Here is a 24,117-nt window from a genome sequence, read left to right as displayed (position 1 = left end):
GTGTCTCCAACTGGAGCTGTCAGATTTTTTCGTGCAACTCAGTTGGTAGTGTATACCCGGCTTTAGACTGAGTGGTGGGGGTTAAGTGGACCTCTGTAGTCCAGCAGGCAGGGCCAACAGTACTGGTTGTGAGTTTCAATGCAGAAAATGCTCTTTGCTTGTCAGTCCAAACAGGAAGTTAGAAGCACACTAGGTTTCTGGCAGATCAACAAGTATTTCTGTACTTGTAGCACTTTTCTCACACAATATGTTTATTGCAAGTTTTCAGAGAAAAAAACAGCGCAGAAAAAAACAGGTAAATTGGCTCTATCCAAACATGGCACATAATAGAGACACTTGTAGCATTTTTAAAGGAATAAAACATGGGGAAATGTACATATACTAAAGAGATGGGCAGAATTGAATTTGTTTTTATTTTCCCAGACATACCCATTACATTGTGTGGCTTTTAATTAGTATAATTGCCGTGTTCTCTTAAAATTTCCATTACTGACTACTTTTTTTTTTTTTTTTTCTGGAGTGCCTCTATAACTTTAGCTGTTGTTACTTTAATTGTTGTTTACTGTCTGTGGGTTGGGGAATTACTGTTTTGCAATTTATCTCCTAATGTGGAAAGTAATTACATAGATAGCTAGGAACATGTACAATGCATACACTTGTCATGAAATGGGCAGCGGGAGTGGTTGACTGTTTCCAGGCAGAAGACAGGAACAAATTCATTGTTTGCCCTGTTGATTGAAATATGGTGTTATTGTACGCGTTGGTATCAATAACTGATCCATCTTTAGACTCTATTTTTGTGTTCACTTAGAATAATATCCCTGCTCAGGGACTTGTTTCCACTGTGCGAGTCCCATAACACTAGTATTGTTGGTTTTATAACGTCTACTTCATATCTGTAAATGATTTTTATGATCCTGCCATAGCAGAATTATGAAGATGGCCTTTTTAAAATACCAGGATCCGTCTGGGCTAGCTAAATACAGTACTTGGGAAGACATTAGGAGGCTGCAAACATAAGTACACCAAATGCAAGTCACAATCTGGTTTTTACAGGCGAAAGACATTTCTCAGATCTCTTCAGTGGCGGCTCGTCCATTGGGGGTGCATTGGCGCTGCCCCCCCCCAATCCATGCACCCAGCCCCTAATCTACATGCAGGGTGCCATATTCATGAATTTCTATGTGGGTTTTTTATTTTTTGAAGCACATCGTTAGAGCCGGAAGTGTCAGCAGTGCGAGTGAGGGGTGAGGTTTGTTTGCTGCCCCCCCCCCCAAAAAAAAATATTAAGCACCAGCCTCCACCGGTTCTCTTGCGACAATTTGATGATGTTTATACACAGGATCTTTGGCAGAAAGATCACCAGCAGGATCACCAGGATCTGTGGACCCAGTATGCCACTATATATATATATATATATATACCGTATATACTCGAGTATAAGCCGAGATTTTCAGCCTCTTTTTTGAGGCTGAAAGTGCCCCCCTTGGCTTATACTCGAGTCATCGCTGTCTGTCTGCCCGAACAGCGTGTCGAGCAGACAGACAGCGGCCATTCTAACTTTCAAAAGCCGCGCCTCCCTGTCTGTGATAGGCGGAACACAATTTCCCAGCAGTCTGTGTTCCGCCTATCACGGACATCCGCTCATCATCATACTACGGACGAGGATAAGAGGATGTCCGTGATAGGCGGAACACAGACTGCTGGGAAATTGTGTTCCGCCTATCACAGACAGGGAGGCGCGGCATTTGAACAGGGGAATGGGCGCCGACGAAGAGCGGTGATCCTGGGACGGGACCGGACGGAGGCTCGGCTCGGGACGGGACGGGACCGGACGGAGTCTCGGGACGGGACGGGACCGGACGGAGGCTCGGCTCGGGACGGGACGGGACCGGACGGAGGCTCGGGACGGGACGGGACCGGACGGAGGCTCGGGACCGGACGGAGGCTCTGGACACAGGTAGGCTGGACACACAAGGCCACACACACACATTATGTGCCATCTGCATACTTTGATCACTACCACACCTGTTTGGCAAGTGCTGCTGACATTCCTACTTCCTCCAGTTCCACAGTCCACTGCCTTAATGTCCCAGGAACTCTCAACTTCATGCATCCTCCCCCTATGCAATGCTTTATTTGCATGTTCTCTCTTTTAGGGAATGTAGAAAATGTACACACACACACACACACACACACACACACACACACACACACACACGGACACACACACACACAGGGATGGATGGATGGACACACACACAGGGATGGATGGATGGATGGACACACACACACACAGGGATGGATGGATGGATGGACACACACACACACAGGGATGGATGGACACACACACACACAGGGATGGATGGATGGATGGACACACACACACAGGGATGGACAGGCATATCTCACCCTCGGCTTATACACGAGTCAATAGGTTTCCCAGTTTTTTGGGGGTAAATTGGGGGCCTCGGCTTATACTCGGGTCGGCCTATACTCGAGTATATACGGTATATATATATATATATATATATATATATATATATATATATATATATATACACATTTTTTTGTTTTGCTTTTAGGTTTATTTATGCTTTAAGAGGTTTAAGACAACTTTGCCACTTTAGGTGAAAAAATAAATAAGAAACAGGACCAAAAGAAGAGGCCTTATATACACCTGTCCCACCACCCGTTCCTCTGATCTTTGCTCTGTTGTCGAGCAAGGAAATCCTGATCCCCTGCTGCACTCTGTACTTCCTCCTGCTTGCCCCTACTTCACTGTAGGATGCAATAGTGATACATTTGTCAGCAGAGGCAGCAGTGTATGAGTAACACTCCCAGAAATGTGAAGAATCTTTAAAGTGTCACTAAACCCACATCATACCCACATCAATACTATCAATACATGCTATATTACATGCTGTTCCCATACTAAGTGACTATGAGATTAGTTTTCTGTAATCTGCAAAAAACCTGGTTGATCATGCTGCTCTTTTTCCTTACCTTCTGTTCATGCCTCCAATTCAGCTATGGATTTTGCAGAACAGTGTTGGCAGCTTTGCACAGGCTCAGTTTTCAGTGAGTTTCTATGCTGAGCATTTCCTATCTATTACATCTGAGCAGCTCATGGGATTATAGAGTCACACATGTGGGTGAATACACAGTAGTAAATGACAGCCCACTCCCTTCCTCCTTCTCCATGCCCACAAACCAGCTAAAGACAATGGGGTGGAATATTATATGTAGATTAATGGAGGCTTCACCTCCCTCTTTTATTCTTAGACACAGGTTGGAGGGGCGTGAGACAGCCTGTTATTGGCATAAATCCGCCCACACCATGTTACCGACAAGAAAATAAATACAAATTTGATTTTAGATATATATTTGTATGACAATGCAAAACAGTTTATTGATATGAATTATTCTGACTCTGTTTTTTTTTATTTTGAACATGTGACCAGCAACAGAGGACTAGAAACTCCTCCTGCTTATGTTTCCCTGCAGACAGGCTGGGAAAGAGCTGACAGCTGTATATCACATAGGAAAAATGTTCTTAGGTGTTTTTTATTTATTAAAATAACTACAGTGCCATCATCCATATACAGAAATAGAAGGGACAATGTAAGTTAAAGGGGTTGTAAAGGTAAATGTTTTTTCACCTTAATGCATTCTATGCATTAAGGTGAAAAAACATCTGACAGTGCCTGCGACCCCAGCCCCCTGTTTTACTTACCTCCCCCCTCGAAAATCCGGCGCTCGCCCCTGCCGTCTTTTCCACCATTCAGCCTGGCTGCTGATTGGCTGGAGTGGATGGATGGAAAGCAGCGCAGCCATTGGCTCGCGCTGCTGTCAATCACATGCAAGGCACTGTAACTAGGTTGTAACTAGGTGATGAGGTCATTTGAATCAGCTTTTCATTAACTACTATGTAAAAGTATTTCTTTATATTGGACTTCTTCCTTACAGAGTGGAAGTCACCCTAATTATGATTGATGGGAAAAGCTGAGGACTTTTTCATTTATTTGCTTTGTTTATTATTGCATAAATGGCATATTTTCTGCTATTTTTGTACTGTGATCTGCAAGAATAGGACCTTCTGCCAGCTTCTTCATTAATCATCAATAACAAGTTTTTTGGTTTGGCTTGCAGTGTTAGATATTGTATTCCAAGCAGAAAAAATGGGTTTGCATTACATAAGACAAGTGAGAAGCAGCCATATTTTTCTTAGGTGGAAACTTTTTAAACTTGCTGTTTTTATAGCCTTATACTGTAGGTTGCTTAGATGCTATCAAAAAGGCGAGAACATGTACTATATGGGGTTGATATACTAAAGGCAAATAGTCTGTTCGCTTTGGAAGGGAATTTTTCACAGAGCTTGGTAAATAGTCACTTGGCAAAGTATACCCAATTACACGCAAGGAAAAATAAAATGCATTTTTGCTTGCACATGATTGGATGATGGAAGTCAGCATAATTTCACCTCGATCATCTTCACCTCTGGGAAAAAGTCTCCTGCAAAGTGCAACTTCCATTGCAGAGTGAACAGTCTATTTGCCTTTACTAAATCAACCCCTGCAAGACAAGCTTATATTTTCTAGAAATGGCAGCTGTGGTTATAGCTTTCTCTTACAGTAATATTCACAATTGTTTTAGACACATTTAAAATAAGAGCTTTTTTGTAGTAACATAATGTAAAAGGATTTAGAAAGGCCAATGGCCATCATATTGATTCCATTTCTATACTAGTAAGCTGTCCATACACATGACAGTCTGATTGATCTCATTTATAGCCATGAACAACAAAGACCTAGCTGATTGGATAGCAATTAATACATTTTTTAGGTAGGCTTTTACATTAAATAGTTTGGGTAAATGTAAATTACAATTGCTATTTATCCCTGGTTCTCAGGGACCGTTCCTGTTTAGGGGTCACTAAAGAAGCGCATTGTACTAAGGCTGCCTGGCAGTGCATTCAAAGGGGTATCGCTAGTGCTGGCCACCTGCATCTCTTGCGGGCTGCTTTGTGTCCAGATTCCATTACTGTCCGACTTTTTTTTTTTTTTTTTGTGTGTGTTCAGACCTCAACTGTACATAGCTAAAGAAGGCTCCCCTAATCACCGTCTTGGCTCTCATCTGCAGTATCACGTGAACTGCCCACTCACTGTGCCTTGCTGTTGTATCTGAGGCCTGGTAAATGTACTTCATGAAGAGGTCTGTGGATTTGTACTGTGGGGGAGAGGTCTCTACAGGGGAGGAAAGTCCATACTGGGGGAAAGGTCTGTATCAAGGAGAGAGATCCGTACAGTGGGGAAGAGAAATCTGTACCCCACACTACAAACCTCTCCGCAGTCACTCCTGATCCCAGTGCTGCAAGGGTTACACATTCTTGACCCTGAAACTTGTGCCTCACATATCCCCGACATCTGTACTCTGTGCCTTACACACTTCTGGCCCCTGTACTTCATGGGTTACACACTCATGATCCTGTATTGCATACATTACACACTACTGATCTCTCAATTCTGTGCATTAAACACTCCTGACCACTGCACTCTGTGCATTACATATTCCTAACGCTTGCACTTTGTACATTATGCATTCCAGGCCCCGGCACTACATGTGTTACATATTCCTGACCCCAGCACTCTGCACATTACAAACTCTTGACCTCTGAATTCTGTCCTTTATACATGCCTAACCCCTGCACTATGTTACATACTCCTGACTCCTGCACTTTCTGCATTGCACACTCCTGTCCCCTGCACTCTGCATTTCATACTTCCGATCACTGCACTCCATGCATTACATACTGCTGACCCCTGTACTCCATGCATTACACACTCCTGACTCCGCACTTCATGCACTACACACTCCTGACTCTTGCACTACACACTCCTGACTCCGCACTTCATGCATTACACACTCCTGACTCCGCACTTCATGCATTACACACTCCTGACTCTGCACTTAATGCATTACACACTCCTAAAATCTGTAACCTGTGTACTACATATTCCTGACCCATTTACCCTATGCAGTACATACTTCTGACCCCTGCACTTTGTGCATTCCATTTTACCTGACCGCTACACATGTTACATACCCCTGTTGAAAATAAAGGCAAAAAAGCCTAAGGATTGGTAAGCTGCAATATAACAGTTGTGTTGTACTGTTTTAAATGCACAAGTGTAAACAGGACTTAAAGTAGAACTATAGGCAAAACTTATTTTTTCATTTTGGATAGAGAAAGGGAGGGTAATAACCCCTGTCAGATTTTTCATCGCCATCTATGTGCCATCGCTGTGATTTCCCCTCACTTCCTGTCCCATAGCCAAACAGGAAGTGAGAGGAAACCCCTGCAAATTAAGGGAATTCCTTTCAGAAACCCAGCTCACCAGAACTAGTGTCCCCGTTGTAAGATTTCCCATCTATTATTTTTCTGGGGACAACCCAAAATTTGGGATTTTTTTTTTACTTTAATGATAATGGTAAACAGGACAAATAGAGAGGGTGAATCTCCTTAACGGGGACCACAGACAGTAATAAAAACTGACAAGTGTCCTAATCTCTCTGCCCTCTAAACTAAAAAAAAAAAAGTTTGTCTTTATTTATACTTTAATATTTTAACTTGGTAACAAAGTAAGCAGTTGTCCCTTTTTCTCATAATTAGAGCTATATGCCAGCCGTCTTATTGGAAAGGGAGACCTCCCTGTATAGCTGGTATCTCACCTCATCGGTTGTTAAGCAAAGGCTGAATCAAATACAACACTCGTTCCCTTTAGACATTCATTTACAAATCTTTTATCCTAAATATAATAAATATGAAACAGCAAACTTGTCATTTAAAAATGTGTATTTTCAGCTAATTTTAGATAGTGTGGGGAAGAATTGAGTTTAGGGCTCAATTGGAGAGATTTTACTTCCTGTTCTGGTGGTAACGGTTTAATCAAACACTGGAAGTGATGGTAAATCTCAAACGTTAACAAGGACTGATCATTTTGGTAAAGCTTGAAGAAGGCTAGAACCTCATCCGCTTTTTACTGCTCCTCTGTTACAGATTTCTCCTGATTCATTTACTGGTAGGACCATGGTCACAGGGGCAGAACGTAATGGAAATTTTCTTTTTACGGATGATAAAGCAGGAGGAGAACAATAAAAACCGAACCTATTCGTTCCTAACCAAAGCTAGAATACATATTAAGGCAAATAATACAATAATAATGAAAAATATCTACTGAATAAATATGATATAAGTTTACTGTAAATGCATGTAAAACTGTACACATCATTCAAGAGCAAATCTATGCCGTGTTATAGTCAATAGAGCTCTTCTCATCTCTGCATTTTAATCATGCAGTTCAGTGTCATTGATTATACCTGAACAGATCTATGGGGCAATTTGTATGCAGTATTGTTTATTTGTGATACAGTTAAAGTGGTATAAAAACAGAAAACAAAAATTGTATTATTTTGCAGCATGCCTGTACGTAACCACTTCCCGACCGCCTCCTGTACATATGTGGCGGCAGGATGGCTCTCCTGCGCGAATCGCCGTATGTGTACGGCGGCTCCTTTAAGAGCCATAGCAGGCACGTGCCTTTTGCACGGCGGGGGAACTGATGTGTGTGGCCAGGCACGAGAGCAGGAACGGGGATTTGTGTGTGTAAACACACAAATCCCTGTTCTGATGGGGGAGGAGAAACAGATCTTCTGTTCCCACTAAGTAGGAACAACGATCTGGCTCCTCCTCTAGTCAGGCACACCCCCTTACATTTAGGAACACCTCCCTAGGACACCCTTAACCCCTTGATCGCCCCATAGTGTTAACCCCTTCCCTGCCTGTGACATTTATACAGTAATCGGTGGCTATTTTTAGCTCTGATCGCTGTATAAATGTCATTGGTCCCAAAAAAGTGTCAAAAGTGTCCGAGAGGCATTCTGAAATAAGGTATAAAGCTCGCCCTCCCTCCTTGCCAGCTAGTCTCAGTGCTGATCTGCTCCTGCCCCTCCCCTCCTGCTTTTAGAATACTGCTAAAATAACTTTGTCTTCTTTCTACAATCCCCTGAGTTAGAATAAGTTATGTGCCCCAGTGTATGTGCTTTATAAAAAACATGCAGCATATACCTTATATCAGAGCGCCTCCCAGTGCTCACGTGACCACCCACCGCTCTCCTCCCTGATCTAAGAACTACAAGTGGAGGGGCTGAGAATCCCCCGCTGACATCAGCCGGGAGGAGAGAAGGGGGGGGGGGGCTGGCGGTCATATGCAAGACGCTCTGAAATATGGTATAAAGCTGCATATTTTTTATAAAGCATATACACTGGGGCACATAACTTAATCTAACTGAGGGGAGTCTAGAAATAAGACAGTTATTTTAGCAGTATTATAAAAGCAGGAGGGGAGGGGTGGGAGAAGATCAGCACTGAGACTAGCTGACAGGGAGGGAGGGGGAGCTTTATACCTTATTTCAGAGTGCCTCTCGGTGCTCGTGAGCGCCCACCACTCTCCTCCCCCGATCTGAGAACTACAGTGGGAGGGGCTGAGTATCCCCCACTGACGTCATCCTGGAAGGAGAGGAGGAAAATGGCGGGCAGTCACGTGAACGCTGAGTGCCTCTATGAAATAAGGTATGAAGCTACATATTTTTAATAAAGCACATACACTGGGGTCCATAACTAAATCTAATACAAGTGATTCTAGGTATAAGACAAAGTTATTTTAACAGTATTATAGCAGCAGGAGGGGAGGAGAGGGGAGAAGATCGACACTGAGACTAGCTGACAGAGAGGGAGGGAGGGGGAAAGAGGAGAGACAGTGGGATGACGGAGACATGTAAACTGACCACGGTATCATGGATCAGTAGAGAGAGAGAGAATTTTTCCTGCATTGTGGGCATTTGGAAGGGTCTACTGAGGTTATCTATAAAAAACGTTTCAAAGAGCAAACGCGGCATGTAAAAGTGGCAAAACTGACATTTTTAACAGTTACTAGCTGTCAAGTTTCCAGTGTTCAGAAGAGGTTTTCAAATGTCCTGTATACATAAAGCTTAACAGAGCAACAAAGTAACAGACTTAATGTTCAAGTCAACAATTGAAAATAAAGTTAAAAAAAAATAAAAATGTAAACAAGAAAACCATTCCCGCTACAACCTTTAGTGTCGGTTCACACCTCAGGCGACCTGGACATGACAGCCGCGGCGACTTGCAAAACGACTCTATAGAAGTCAATGCAAGTCACCTCAAGTCACCCCCAAAGTCGTACAGGAACCTTTTTCTAAGTTGGAGCGACTTGTGTCACTCCGATTAGAATGGTTCCATTGCACACAACGGGACGTGACTTGTCAGACGGCTAAGTCGCCTGACAAGTCGTCCCAGTGTGAACCGACCCTTATGAATTGGTTTGCTGCAGTTTAATAAATATTTGTTTTTTGGGTTTAATACAACTTTAAGTTGGCCATAGACAAGTAGATTTGTGCCTTAAAACAACAGGTAGAAAAACCTTATAGTCTCCTTTCCATAGCCCTACAGCTCACCCAACAGACTGATGTAGTGCGTGCACTTTAACTCCTTCCTTTACCTTTTCATTTTGTGAAGACAGAAAGATCAATCAGAATATATAAAATGCACATATTGGAAAATCTTGCTGAGCTATAGGGAGTACTTTTAGGAGTTGAGAGCTTGTTGACTCCTCTTGAGGTAGCCCTAAATGGTCTAGCATTCATCAAAGGGACATATAGAGCATTGGAACCATTTTCATGGGCAATCTAAGTGGCAATCCTCTTGTCTCTGCCATAGTCCCTTTTTTGTAGTGTAAACACACAATTCATTTATAGATTTTTACTTTTTAACATTATTTTTATTTATTTTTTTGATATTCTGTATCTCCCTTGTTCTGTGTTGTCATGAACAAGCCAATTCTACAACTTGCTGCTTATTTACATTTCTTGGATTCACAGTTAACCACTAAAGCAACTGGCTGCCATGGGTCATGGGTGTGGGAAGGAAGCCCCATTTGGGAGGCTTTTTTAAAGTCTCCAGTCTAGAAGTGTTCTGTTTGGAGCACACATCAGTGCGCATTCTTCTGCTTTACAGAACCCCGGAACACAACTGGGTACAGCTTCCACTTCTAATGCATCTCAATGTGTGGCTGTATGTTTGTAACAAGCAGCGAGTTCCAAGGGTGTCATTATACAGGCTCTGCTTGCTATGCCCCTATATTGCCGTGAGCAGGAGACCTAAAGTGTATGTATAGCCAACAGATTTTTTTTTAATAGAGTAGCAAGGTTTACAAACCTGTTACATTTTGCTGTTGTCTTTGTTTCTGCTGGGAAGATTCACCCTATTTGTCCCAGAGAAAGTGGCATGAAATCCAAAATATAAACTTGGCCATACATGATTCCTCCATCCACGCATTTAATGTTGATGGGGAAACCTTCCCACTGAGCCTTTTTATTCTAAATGTGGGGAGCCCTTTCTACCATCAGAATACAATGATCAGTACTGCCGGATGATCAGCAGCACTGATTGGGAAAAACCTGATAGGCTGGTTGTACACCAGTACAACTAGCTTGCCCATACATTCATTTAAATTGCAGATCGGGAAAAACCTTGCCCATACATTAATTAAAATTGCTGGACTGGCCAAATTTTGATCCATGCATGGCCAGCTAAAGAGTAATCGCTAGAACAAGAAGTGAGTATTAACCTCTTTTTATCTTTTAACAGGCACCCATTTTCTACTGACACTTTGTAGAGATTTTCTTTAATGTCCTATTGCACCTCCAAGACAGGAAAAGCAGAGAAATGTTCTCAACAGGACGTGGGCAGCAAAAAATAACTAGACAGGTTATTTCTCAACCCTTCGCTACTCTATCCAAAACTATAAACTTTTTTGGGCTATATTTCCACTTAAAATTTCTCCAAGGCTTTATCAGCGTACAGATGTAGACTTCTAAAAGGCTTTTTTTGATTGTTGAGGGTGAATTTGTACAACAAATTTGTTATATTTCCCATATTTAGAAGTAGTAGCTACTTTATGTTGAATATGGGAATGATAGCGAAAGGTACTGGAAGCAAAAGAGGTGTAGAGCGTATAGAACAGCATGAGTAAATCACCCAATTACTTTATGTCAGATAATTTTAGCATATTTGCAAATGATGATTACAAGAGACAGCCATGTGCGATGATGAATAGAATTATCGCTGACTCCATCACCGTAGCATTACTGCTTGTGCTGTGACAAATGACTGCCACTGCTGGCAGAGATGTATATTACTGATATCTGGGAAACCTCTTTTCTGCTTGTAGATATCACTGTGTCTGGCAGACGTTGTAGATGTGACATCCTGTTGCTTGGTACATGTTGATCAGATTACGGCAGACGTGCACAGCTGTACATCTTTTAACTGCTGCTGACATGTAGTATATGTGGTAAAATGCATATTGTTATAGAGTGCCCTTTTAGGATCTTTGTTCCTGCTGCAAATTAGAAAGCTGTTAAATGACTGTGCTCTGCATTGAAGGGAGAACTCTTAAATCATTAATCTGTCTCAGTTCAAGGCTTTTTCCATCTGATCTCTTGTTCTGACATATCTTTACTCTGTCATCCCCTCCTCTGAGTTCTGTATGTTTCTGCATTTCATCACTACTGGTTGCTGGATTGCTCCTACTTCTATTCACTTTCTGTGCCCGACCCCGTCTTTATTTCACTTGCCATTTCTTCTCTTCGGTATCATTTATTGCTGATTTTCTATAACCCAGGCGGCGGTGCAGTTGGTGCAGTACATCTTTCCCCATCCAGTGTGTATATATCAGCTCTCCCCTTCTTGCCTCCCCCTCTCTGTCTCTTTTCTGTCACCCTGCCACTCAATCTGTCTCTGTCTCGTTATTACAGCAGGACAGTGGCTCTGGAAAACTCGGGGCAGAATGTGTTAGATCAGCTAATATGTAATCCAAGGTTTGAGCCATAATCACACACCCCATTCATCCACAGGCAGCTTCTACCCTCTCTCTTTATCTCTTTCCCTCTACCCTTCCTTTGCTTTGGATCATCCGTCTCACCGCGTTTTGCTGTGTTGCCGCAGGGTTGTCGCAGAGCCAGAATGAGCGAGGAGAATAAGGAGTGGGCAATCCTGAGCCCAGAGGAGTTCACCCAGCTGCAGAAGTACATTGATTGTGAGTAAACATCTCTTCTCTCCTTCGTCAGCATAGACCTGCATCGTCAGTGTCTTGCCATCCTGAGGTTTTCCTGCAAGAAGACTGCAAACAAATTATACCCGAAACACACATGTTGAAATCAAATGCTATTTTGTTTTTAGATAGTACCAAAAAGGTTCAAGATGTTCTGCAGGAGTTTTATGGAGATGGAACCCACCTGTCTGAAGAGGTGAGATATTCAAAACATTAGCATCTCTTTTTATTATACATTTTAATAATAATTGATGTATGTACAAATCTGTAGAAATATAAAACCTTCTCTGCAGCTATTGCGGATGTACTGTCGTTGCTTGCACATTGCAATTGCTAGGATGCTTTCCAATTTGCAGTAAGCCTATACATTGATTTTTTTTTGTATCCCCAAGTTATTAAATCCCTTAGCAGTTTCAATTCCGATGTTTACTTGGGACAATCAGTGCTAAGTGATTATTATTTCCTATGCCTTTGTATATTTATCAAGGGCACGCACCTGATTTACATATGGAAAGGTTACCCATAATTATGTTCCTACATGTATTCTTTACATTCTCTGGAACTATCTGTAATATAGGAAGACAAAGTAACATTCCTATGTTCATAGCTACATATATCATATCTAAAAAAACAGAGTCTTGCGAACTACCATGTAAAGATCCAGATGATAATTAATTAGAGATAATTAAAGGATAGCTGCTAACATTGATCACGTCCCATATGCTCGTATCTATCGGAAAATACATATATCATATTCTGTAGATCTATACAAATCTAGGAGCACAAGGTGTAGGATTAATACAAAATGGGACGTATAGTCCTATCATACAAAACTTTATGCTCATAATGATTATAAAGTGCAGGTGAATGTGTCTATGGAGGGATGGTAAGTACAGAAATTTCCCCAAATCATATATCATTTTTTAAATGTCACGTGGATACGCTGACTTCGTGTTTGCTTGGGCAGAAAAATGCTAATAGATTTTAAGAAAGATAGGAATGATGGTAACAGTGAGCTACACAATCTGGAGGAAGTGTCTGTTGCTAATTATAGTGTATTATATAGATTTGGCTTTCAAATTTTCCAGCCTGCATTAGAAAATGCAAGGTGTGATGTAATTTGTTGGTGTGTTTAATACCCCTTCTTCCTCCAGTCTCAGGGCAATTGCCAACAACCCCTTTATTTAAAAAGCTTAGTTTTTCACATAATAAGGCGCAAGATTGAGGCAAAAATGCATAAAATCACAAATATTCCAGATATTTTGTACTTCTGTTTAAATATGGCATGTACTGTAAGGGCAGCACAGTGGCTTAGGGGTTAGCACTTGCAGCACTGAGGTCCTTGGTTTGAATGCCAACTAGGATACCTGCATGGAGTTTGCATGTTCTCCCTGTGCTTGCCAGGTTTCTGACAGGTACTCCGGTTTCCTCCCACACTACAGAGACATTCTGGCGGGTTAATTGGCTCTAGTATGTGTATGTATACATGTGAAATGGGGACCTTTAGGCTCCATGCACACTGGCTTAAAAAACATTGCTTCTACAGGAGTTTTGTGATCTGCCTGTAGAAGCGGCTCAGTGTTATCCTAGGGAGGTTATTTACTAAAGGCAAATCCACTTTGCATTACAAGTGCAAAGTGCACTTGAAATTGCACTGAAAGTGCACTTGGACGTAAAGTCGCTGTAGATCTGAGGGGGACATGCAAGGAAAAGAAAAAACAGCATTTTAGCTTGCATATGATTGGATAATAAAATCAGCAGAGCTTCCCCTCATTTCAGATCCACCCCTCGGATTTACAGCGACTGCACTTCCAAGTGCACTTTGCACTTGTAATTTGCACTTGTAGTGCAAAGTGTATTTGCCTTTCGTAAATAACCCCCTATGTGTCTACGCACATTAGGATGATTACAGGCATATTTTGAGTTTAACATGTAGAGGCAGAAAAAAACCCCTTCTGGTTCGCTTTTCTGATTGGAGCTTGGAGGCAGGAAAAACATAAAACTCTCCTAAACTAGTCTAAACTTTTTTTTTTTTAACTCCCAAGCAGACTTTTTTTAAGCCCAGTGTGCATGGAGTCTTAGATTGTAAGCTCCATGAGCAAGGAGTGATGTGAATATGTAAAGTGCCGTGTTGGCGCTGTATAAATACATGTAAAAAATAAATATATCACAGTCGTTGTAGTTATATATATTATAGCACACGCTGTATTCAGGGATTGATGTGATGGATATCATAAGAAAAGCATTTATGTTGTATTGTAATTCTATTCTTCTATTGTGTATATATAGTTATATTCCTTTCAGATTTAGAATTCAGACAATTAAATCTTTTCAACTTTAAACCCAGGAAAAGCATAGGTCGTCTTAGAAATCAGAGTGCTGTATGCTTTTCTTTTGCAGCACATATTAAATGTAATTTGCTGCAGGGCTCTGATAGCAATTAGTTGGGTTAGGAGTGATAAAAGAGCCTTAGTTGTGCAGTGCTATTTTTCAGGCGGCCTGTAGGATTAGCATAAAATCTCTAATGCTCGTTTTTTTTTTTATCTGGCGGTTTTAATAAAACCACAAATCCAGAGTGGCTCCCTACTGGTTTCAGAGAAGGGGAAATGGATAAGAATGTAGATTTTAATGCTTGGCAGTGGAACATATTGACTACTTTGTTTTACCCTTGAGGTGCCAGTATGATGTATTTTTGACTTGTCTGGAAGGAAACGTGTTTAACTTTTACTTTTCTTTTCTTTTACAGTCAATAGATTATGAGGGATTTCAGCGCTTCTTGAGAACCTACCTGGATGCAGAAGATATTTCTCCTGATATCTGCAAACGCCTCTTCATGTCATTTCAGGCTACACCCAATGTGACAGGAGATCAGACAGATGGTGCAAAGGGTGAGCTTTAAAATCGAGGAATTAAAATGATAATAAAACCAAAAACAAATCTATATTATATTGCAGCTTACCAATTGCTAGATGGTAGTGGCTGCATTCCTTTTCCTTTTTTAGGCTTTTTTTTTTGCTTTATCTAGGTGATCCAGTAAAGACTAATACACACTATAAGAAAATCGGGGAACATTTTCGTCCAAAGAATTTTCATCCTTTTTTTTTGTATAGCCGAGCCGATTCCAAATTTTCAAATGAAAATTCCCAAAGGGACAAACTCCTAATTTTTTCTTGTATGGGAACAGAATAAAGATTTCCTTTTAATGTTTACCGTTATCGTAACAATTTTCATACAAGAAAGCTCAGAAAAGAAAGATTGCGCATGATCAGAAACAATAAATAACAAAAAAAGCCTTTGTTGTACAAGAATATTCGGTTCAGATTTGCTGTAAAACATCGAGAAAAATCGGACGAAGGTTCGTCCGATTTTCTTATAGTGTATACCCTACTTAAGTCTGTTATTTATTTTTCCATCCTTTAACAGACCAAGCTGTGCAGCTAGAGGGTTGAGACAAACCATTTTGTACTGACGGGTGCTTACAATGGTCAGCTTTTATTCATTAATGTTAAACCTTTATCCCAAAAAGGGAAAAAAAAAATATTTGAACTGCTTAAAAATTGGAGTTCAACTTTAATTGTTAGCCAAGTAGATCTTAAAGTGTTTGTTAGCCCAATATTTCATAATTCTCATATGTGCCTGCTGTACCATTTACTTTTGAAAAAAGTATCCTGTTCTTTGTATTGCTTCCTTTGTGTGAAATCCCTGGTGTTCCTGCCAGTCACTCTGCTTTCCTATTAAAAACTGACCACACTAGGTAGGTAAGCACAGAGTAGCCAGTTCTCCGGCTATGCTGGAAATTCGGAAAGATAAACGGGGTGTGCAGTGGCGCTTGGGCAGCAGCTGGGAAATCTATGAGTAGATGAATAAATAGGGCTTGTGAATTGTTAAAAATTGTTAAAAAGACCTCTGATGGATCAGAGCGTAAGGGCCAATGACAAAGGGCTAATGGGACCCCAAATAAAAGCGTCCAAACAATAAGAATAAAAGACTGAACATGAACAATTCAACATAAAAAATGTCCAGTGCAAGGTTCCACAGTAAAGGGTTACAGAGTCTTTACCGATTCTACTCTCAGTATGTGCAGCCAGCTGACAGGGAGGAAGTAGCTCTTTTATAAAATAAAAAGTGGCAAGAGGTAGAATAAATACAGGCATGTCATATAGAGTGGCCTTTCAGTACAATCCCGATCCTGTGGCTGGCGGTGTGCGACGCTGGTGAAGACTCGTCTGCTCTGGTGGTTCCAGGGCTCCGTTTTGGTCCGACAGTCGCGTCCTCGTCAGCTGTAACATCAGTGAGCATGGGGTATGGAGGGCTGTCAGGCCTGAGAGGCCACTTTATGTGACATGGCTGTATCTATTTTACCTCTTTTTATTTTAATAAATGATGCACCTTACTATCTTGCTACACTCAGACGAGCGCTGCTGTTTCTCCCTGCTATGCTGGAAACTCAGCCTGCTCTCCTCCAATGAAAGACTTGCCCTAACACATCCCCCCTCCCTTCAAGCCTTTCACAGGGAAGCTCAGTTTGCTGTTGTTTCTTCTCCCTCAGCTCTTATGCAGCTGAGAACAGAAGAATTGTGATCACTTATAAAAAAAAGGGAAAAAAAAGTATTTATAATGTTTTTTTTAAATCTATATACAAATGATTTTCCTTTCATTTTAATGTTAAACAGAATGGGTTGTTTTACACTACCCTCCCCCTAACTGAGAAAGCAGCTGTCCAAAGGTGTCTGCTGCTAAGAGTGAAGAGACCATAAGACAGGAAGTGTGTTACTGGCCAGATCATCAGGTGAAATTAAAAGAAAAAAAAAACTGAAAATGAAAGCAGCCACTAGATTTAATGATTGCTAAGTTTTTTGTTTTGGGTTTTAATACCGCTTTATGTTATTTTGTTTACTATGGAGTACAATCTTGTAAAATATTGATCCTGCATGCATGCAGTTTCTTCCAGCACCATGGTGCATAGCTCCCAACTGTCCCTGATTTCAAGGGACTATCCCTGATTTGGAGCAATGTCCCTCTGTCCCTCTTTCCTCCTCATTTGTCCCTCATTTTGGTCTGATTTATATAGTTGTATATAAAATGCACTTTTTATCTTTCAAAAGGTGTTTTCCAGTGCTAAACCTTTCACCTTTCCAGTGCTAAACCTAAATTGCTGCATTTGTAAATTTTAAAAGCCAATATAAAGGAATAGCAGTGGTAAAACAAAGCACTTGTTGATTTCATTAACCTTTTTTAGTTAATTATCCTTTAAGAGGGGGGGGGGGGGGGGGGGGTGACAGGGACCGAGAATAAAATGGCTCCACGAGAAGGATTACAGGAAAGAAAATTGCTCCATCTATGGCCAGCTTTAGTCCTATACTTTTATGAATAAGAAAAGATGTGACCTTATACAACCCTGTATAATAATGGCAGACCCTAGCCTGTGGAGCAAGGGTCTGCAAACCTTCTAAACAAAGCCAATTTACTGTTCTTCAAACTTTAGGGTGGCCATTAGGAATAGAAAATGTCCTGGTGCCACTGGAAGTAAACAGTGTTCCCACTTTGGTATTTGGGAGAAAAATTGTGTCCCATTGTTGGCGTGGGAGAAATAGTCCCCCTTCATTGGTGTCAGTGGGAGGAATAGTGTCCATTTTCAGTGTCAATTGCAAGAACAATGCTTCAATGTTGCTGACAGAGTGAAATAATGCCTTAATGCCAGAAAAAAAGAAAGCAAAGGGCCACATTCAGCCCATGGGCCGGAGTTTGGAGACCACCGCTGTACAGGAAAAATGTCTTATACTTGCCTATTCTAAGGCTGTTTCGGTCAGGTCATGTGATCAGCTCCCAATGCTGGCTTCAGGAGAGAGGAAAAAGCAGCGACAATGGCTGCAATGCTTGGAAGGTGACATCACCCATAAGCTTACTATGGGGCATCTATTGTTGGCTGTCCTTCCTCTCCCCTAAAACCAGTGCTGAGAGCCAATCAGATGACCAGACTGGAGCGCTCTGAGAATAGGTAAGTATAGAACTTACCTCTACAGCATGGGTGCTCAACCTGTGGCCCTCCAGCAGTTGTAGAACTACAAGTCCAATGAGGCATGGCAAAGCTGCTATTCACAAGCATGACTCCCAAAGGCAGAGGCATGATGGGACTTGTAGTTCTGCAACAGCTGGAGGGCCAAAGGTTGAGCACCCATGCTCTACACAGGCTAGTTAGTAAAGAATGTAAAATTGGGGTGGGAGCAGGTTGAAGATTACCGTATATACTCGAGTATAAGCCGAGATTTTCAGCCTCTTTTTTGAGGCTGAAAGTGCCCCCCTCGGCTTATACTCGAGTCATCGCTGTCTGCCCGCTCGATCAGCGTGTCGAGCAGACAGACAGCGGCCATTCTATAATTCAAAAGCCGCGCCTCCGGCTCCGCCTTCGCCTGTGATAGGCGGAACACTGAATTTCCCAGCAGCCTGTGTTCCGCCTATCACGGACATCGTATCATCCTCGTACTACGGACGAGGATGATACGATGTACGTGATAGGCGGAACACAGGCTGCTGGGAAATTCAGTGTTCCGCCTATCACAGGCGAAGGCGGCGGCGCAGCTTTTGAATTTTACAATGGCCGCCGAGGCGCCGACGAAGAGGGCACGGGACGGAGGCAAGGCAAGGCACGGCACGGCACGGGACGGGACGGGACGGGACGGAGGCAAGGCACGGCGGCGAGGCACGGAGGCAAGGAGGCAAGGCACGGGACGGAGGCTCGGGACAAAGGCTCGGGACACAGGTAGGCTGGACACACACACACACACACACACACACACACACACACACACACACACACACACACACACGGATGGATACACACACACACAGGGATGGATGGATGGATGGAGACACACACACACAGGGATGGATGGATGGATGGATGGAGACACACACACACAGGGATGGATGGATGGATGGACACACACACACACAGGGATGGATGGACGGACACACAGGGATGGACGGACACACAGGGATGGACGGACACACAGGGACGGACACACACACAGGGATGGACAGGCATGTCTTACCCTCGGCTTATACACGAGTCAATAAGTTTGCCAGTTTTTTTGGGGGTAAATTGGGGGCCTCGGCTTATATTCGGGTCGGCCTATACTCGAGTATATACGGTAGATAAATGAAGCGAGAACTTCCACTTTAATAACTAATAACAAACTGATAACAAAGCACTTGGTAATATCTGCATTTTCAGTGTCCGTACAATGATTGTACAATAACCTTCATTAAATGTTTCATTTTTCACCAAAAATACTGCTACCAGATGCATTGGTGATCACTGTACTTAGTGTTATTAATTATACTAATGTGACAAAGTGGTCAGGATGTACAGAGTGCTGTATCTCATGTAAAATGCTCAGATTAATTGAAAGAAGCTCACTCGCTCTTGTACACTTGTCAAGTTAGGGCAAGCAGCTGTGTTCATACAGTCACAGCGTCCCCTTATGCCCCATACACACGGTCGGACATTCCGACAGAAAAATCCATCTGATTTTTTTCTGACAGATTTTGGTTCAAACTTGTCTTGCATACACACGGTCGCACAAAGTCGTTCAGAACGAGGTGATGTAAACCACATACGACGGGAGTATAACAAGGGCAGTAGCCAATAGCTTTCGTCTCATAATTTATTCTGAGCATGCGTGGCACCTTGTCCGTCAGAATTGTCTACACACGATCGGATTTTGTTGTCGGAAAATTTTAGATCCTGCTCTCAAACTTTGTGTGTCGGAAATTCCGACAACAAAAGTCCGATGGAGCCCGCACACGTTCGGATTTTCCAACAACAAGATCTGATCGCACATTTTCCGTCGGAAAGTCCAACTGTGTGTACAGGGCATTAGCGTTACATAGGCTTCCTGCATGCAGTGCCTGGAGACTCAAGCTGTATAAGCAAATGACCAACTCAGTCTGTATAGGCCACAGTGCCCATGTGAATGAGGCCTAAATGATTTCAGAAATTCTGAAACTGATCTAATATGCAAGTGGAATTCGCCTGAAAAAAGCTGCATTTACCCAATTGACACAAGCCCAAAAACCCATTGACTCAAGCCCTATAGCTGCTTACATGGTGGTGCCTTTTATCATTAAAAGATAAAATATAGAGGGGGGCGTGTCCGGAAGCCGAGCTGGAAGGACGCTGTGAGTGAGAGCTCTCCTCCAGCCCAGCACTACATCGGCGTATATCGGGGGTTCTCCGCCGCTGTCCATGGGGAGATCACGGGCCACCAGGTCCTCTTCCGCCCGGGGGTCGTCCCAACCGCCCCCGGGCTCCTCGGCCTCTCTGAAGGCCTTCTTTATTCAGCCGGGAGGATCGCCGAGCGGGGGCCGCAAGATGGCGCCGGCCGACTCAGCCACGCTGCGGAGGGGTCCGGCCTCGCCTCCTCCCCCGCTGCACCCGAGGGACCTCTTCGTGGAGCACCATACGGCCCCACTCCGGGACGTGACCAGCCCGCACTACACCGCTGACCCCCCCCGCGGATCCCGGAGCACCCAGGCCGAGCAGGGGGACAGGCCGCGATCCGGCGTAGGCCGCGACCTCAAGATGGCGTCGGGGACGCAGCATGGGCGCTCTCCTCCACTGCCTGCGAGCAGCCGATCGGACCCCCAGGATGGCCGCTGGTCCCCACAGGAGCCGCCGCACGCTGGAGGAAAGCCAGGGGTGAGTGATGGTTCCCCCTCCCCCACCCCATCTTCTGCTGTGCTGGGACTGCGAGCTGCAGCCCCACTGACCCCCCCTTCCTCTACTCAGTGCTCTGAGGCCTTCCCCCGCTTGCTGCGGACGGCCTCGGACCCGGCCATAGTGGGGTCTTTCTCTTCCTATCTGCTGGGGGCCACGGAGGACCCCTCCCGTCCCGCTGGAGCCGCAGCACCCCCCCTGGCTGAAGGGGGGGCCCCACCTATGCAGCAGCCACCCGTTCCCCCCAAGGCCCACAGACTGCCTCGATCCAGGGACGCCAGCCTGCCCCGACCCCGAGTAGCCAGTCACCCTACCTATGCTCAGGTGGTCCGTCCTCACTCCCCACTTCCGCTAGAAGTCCGTCAGGACCCCTTATCCGGGTCTCCCCATGCCACGTCCTGGTCGGACCATCTGGATCCCCCACCGTCCTGGCCCCCATCTTTGGCAGCAAGGCCGCGACAGGGAGGTTCCCCTCGTCGCCCGTCACCACCCCTTTCCCCGCCGAGGCATCACGACGGTGATTATCCCCCCTGGCATGCCTATTTGACAGCCATCCCCACAAAAGAAGACTTTAAACAACTTGTAGCAGATGTGAAGGCTACCTGTCGCTCTGAAATCCAGTCACTGCACGCCGGCCTCAAACACCTAGCGGAACGGGTCGAGATGGCTGAGGAGGAGATCCAGGAGACAAAGCTGGCTGTCCATCGCACCCAGGCGGAGAACTCAGATCACCGGCTCCTACTACGTGATATGCAGCGCCATGTGGAAGATCTCGACAACCGGGGTCGGCGGAACAACATCCGCGTCCGCGGCCTCCCCGAAGCCGAGGGCCCTGAGGATCTGCAGGCCTCCTTGCAAGCTCTCTTCAACGGGATGTTGGGGGAAGACCCAGCCAAACCCATAGAAATGGACAGGGCCCACCGCGCACTCCGACCCAAAGGTCCTGCCTCCAAGCCGAGGGATGTCATTTGCCGGATCCATTCTTTCCCCCTCAAGGAAGACATCATGCGTAAATCCCGCTCCATCCGCAACCTTATGTTCGACAATGCTCCGATCCAGATCTACCCGGATGTCTCCTGGATAACCCTTCAAAAACGGCGGTTGCTGATGCCCCTTCTTCGAGCCTTGCAGGACCAGGACATACCCTACCGTTGGGGATTCCCCTTCTGTCTTACGGCCAGAAACCAGGGGAAATCTGCATCCCTCCGATTCCCGGAGGACCTGGCCCCCTTTTGTGACACCCTGGGCCTGCCAGTCCCCACGTTACCTGACTGGGACCTGATTGCCTCCCCGCCACCTCCGCCGGTGATCTGGCAGAAAGTTCCCTCCACCAAGCGGCACAGAGGACCGGAGCCGGCTCGCAACTCACCTTTACATCAGTGACTTGGACGGGCCCAGTCCAGTGGTCGTCTCCCCTTGGCGGCTTTAGCTTCCCCCCGTCTTAGGGGGGTTCCCTTTTTTTTTTTGTTTTTTTTTCTCTCCTCCCCCCGATTGCCGAAACTACACCTGATTTTTCTATCCCTGGGCTGATTCCGGTTGAGTTCCAGGACGGTTTCTGCCCCCCCCCCCCCCCCGTGGTTTTTGCACTAGTTGGTTCCTTTTGTGGTGTGGACTGTTGGTGCCTCCCTGACCCGGGTTCTTTTTTCCTGGATTTTTTGGTCAGGGAGTCGATAAGGAACTGTACAGATCCGGTGTCCCTATAGGACCCCCGGACCTGTTGTTTGATAATGTTCTCCTTTTTTTTGTATTCTGTTACTGTTTTTCTTCTTTCTCTTCTTTCTAGGCTTTCTCCCCCCCTGGTCTTACCTATGACGCTCTGCCAGCGGTTCTCCCGGTCGCCGCCTCTCCTCCAGTGGTCGCCGCTCCTTCCGAGGCATCCAGGCCTCCATCTCAGTAAGCTAAGTATGCCCTGTACCCCACCCTTACTTGATCATGGCTAAGATTTTGTCCCTTAATGTACACGGCCTGAACTCCAACAAAAAACGCCACCTAGCGCTTAGGGAGTTCCGGCAGGCAGGGGCGGATATAGTGCTGGTCCAAGAAACACATTTTGACCGGGGCGACTCCTTTACATTTGCCTCCAGATATTTCCCTCAGGTCTATCAGGCTTTTAACCCGCGGAAGAGGGCAGGAGTCGCAATTCTTTTTCGACAGGGTACCCCCTTTACTTGCACCTCCGTATACCTGGACCCACGAGGCCACTACATCATTCTCCGCGGTCTGTGGCGCACACAGGCCCTGACCCTCTGCGTCATCTATGCCCCTAATGTCCGTCAACACCAATTTCTGTCCAGGGTGCTTTCCCGCCTGTTCAAGACACCCCCCGGACTTCTGGTGATAGGAGGGGACTTCAACCTTGCTCAATCCGCACTCCGTGACCGCCTGGCTGTAGACCTTCGGGCACCCCAGGCCAGGACCTCCAGAGACTCTAGGCTGTTCCGCCAGATCACCAGAAGGCGGGGACTGTTTGACGCCTGGCGTGCTTTGCACCCACAGGACCGCCAATACACTTTTTACTCGGCCCCCCACAGCACACACTCGCGTATCGATTATTTTTTTGTCAACAACGCGACGCTTAGGGCGGCTCGCTCTGCACATATACTCCCCATCACCTGGTCTGACCACGCCCCCATAACTCTGACCCTAGACTTGGACCTCCCCCTCCGTAAGCCCTGTACCTGGAGGCTGAACAATTATCTCCTGCAGCATGTCCCAGCAAAGGCGGAGCTGGAGGTTTCGCTCCGGCACTACTTTGTAGAGAACGCTACGACAGACATCTCCCTCACTACCCTCTGGGCTGCCCACAAGGCGGTCATCCGGGGGCGTTGTATTGCCCTGTCCTCGGCCTTGAAGCGAGACGCACGGGCCGCTGGGTTACTGGCCGAGAAACGACTCGCGACCTTAGAGGCCCGTCTTGCGGCATCCCCCTCCCTATCCACTCTTAAGCAAATTGTCCAGGCTAGGCAGACGCTTCGGGACCTGGCGTTGGGGTCGGTAGAGAAAGCACTGGTCCGCCTACGTCAACTCTACTACGACAAGGGAAACAAAGCACAGTCACTGTTGGCTCGGAAGTTGGCAGACCGCACAGTGTCCTCCACTCCGGCCCAAGTTAAAAATAGGGGGGGAGACCTTTTGACCCACCCCCAAGCGATAGTGGACGCGTTCGCGGACTTCTACACGGACTTGTACAATAGGCCTGACATC

The 24,117-nt window shown here is 44.9% G+C and overlaps 1 protein-coding gene across 7 annotated transcripts in view; it reads left to right on the top strand.

Moving 5' to 3' along the window:
• Window positions 1–24,117, top strand: part of DGKA (diacylglycerol kinase alpha) — a 334,273-nt gene that overhangs the window by 191,295 nt on the left and 118,861 nt on the right. For 3 of the 7 annotated variants that reach the window (XM_077483426.1, XM_077483428.1, XM_077483427.1), the window contains 4 exons: window positions 7,061–7,205; window positions 12,089–12,179; window positions 12,323–12,390; window positions 14,941–15,082. In XM_077483426.1, the coding sequence (XP_077339552.1) occupies window positions 7,113–7,205; window positions 12,089–12,179; window positions 12,323–12,390; window positions 14,941–15,082 (394 nt within the window). In that variant the 5' untranslated portion in view covers window positions 7,061–7,112. Of the gene's footprint in view, window positions 1–7,060; window positions 7,206–10,729; window positions 10,850–12,088; window positions 12,180–12,322; window positions 12,391–14,940; window positions 15,083–24,117 lie in introns of those variants that run through there. The other 4 variants (XM_077483431.1, XM_077483430.1, XM_077483433.1 and 1 more) reach the window with 2 other exon arrangements.

This window comes from Lithobates pipiens, unplaced genomic scaffold, assembly GCF_037356315.1.
Source record: "Lithobates pipiens isolate NorthernLeopardFrog02 unplaced genomic scaffold, aLitPip1_a1.2 Scaffold_16, whole genome shotgun sequence".
NCBI lineage: Eukaryota > Metazoa > Chordata > Amphibia > Anura > Ranidae > Lithobates > Lithobates pipiens.
This window is presented reverse-complemented; position numbering and strand designations above follow the sequence as displayed.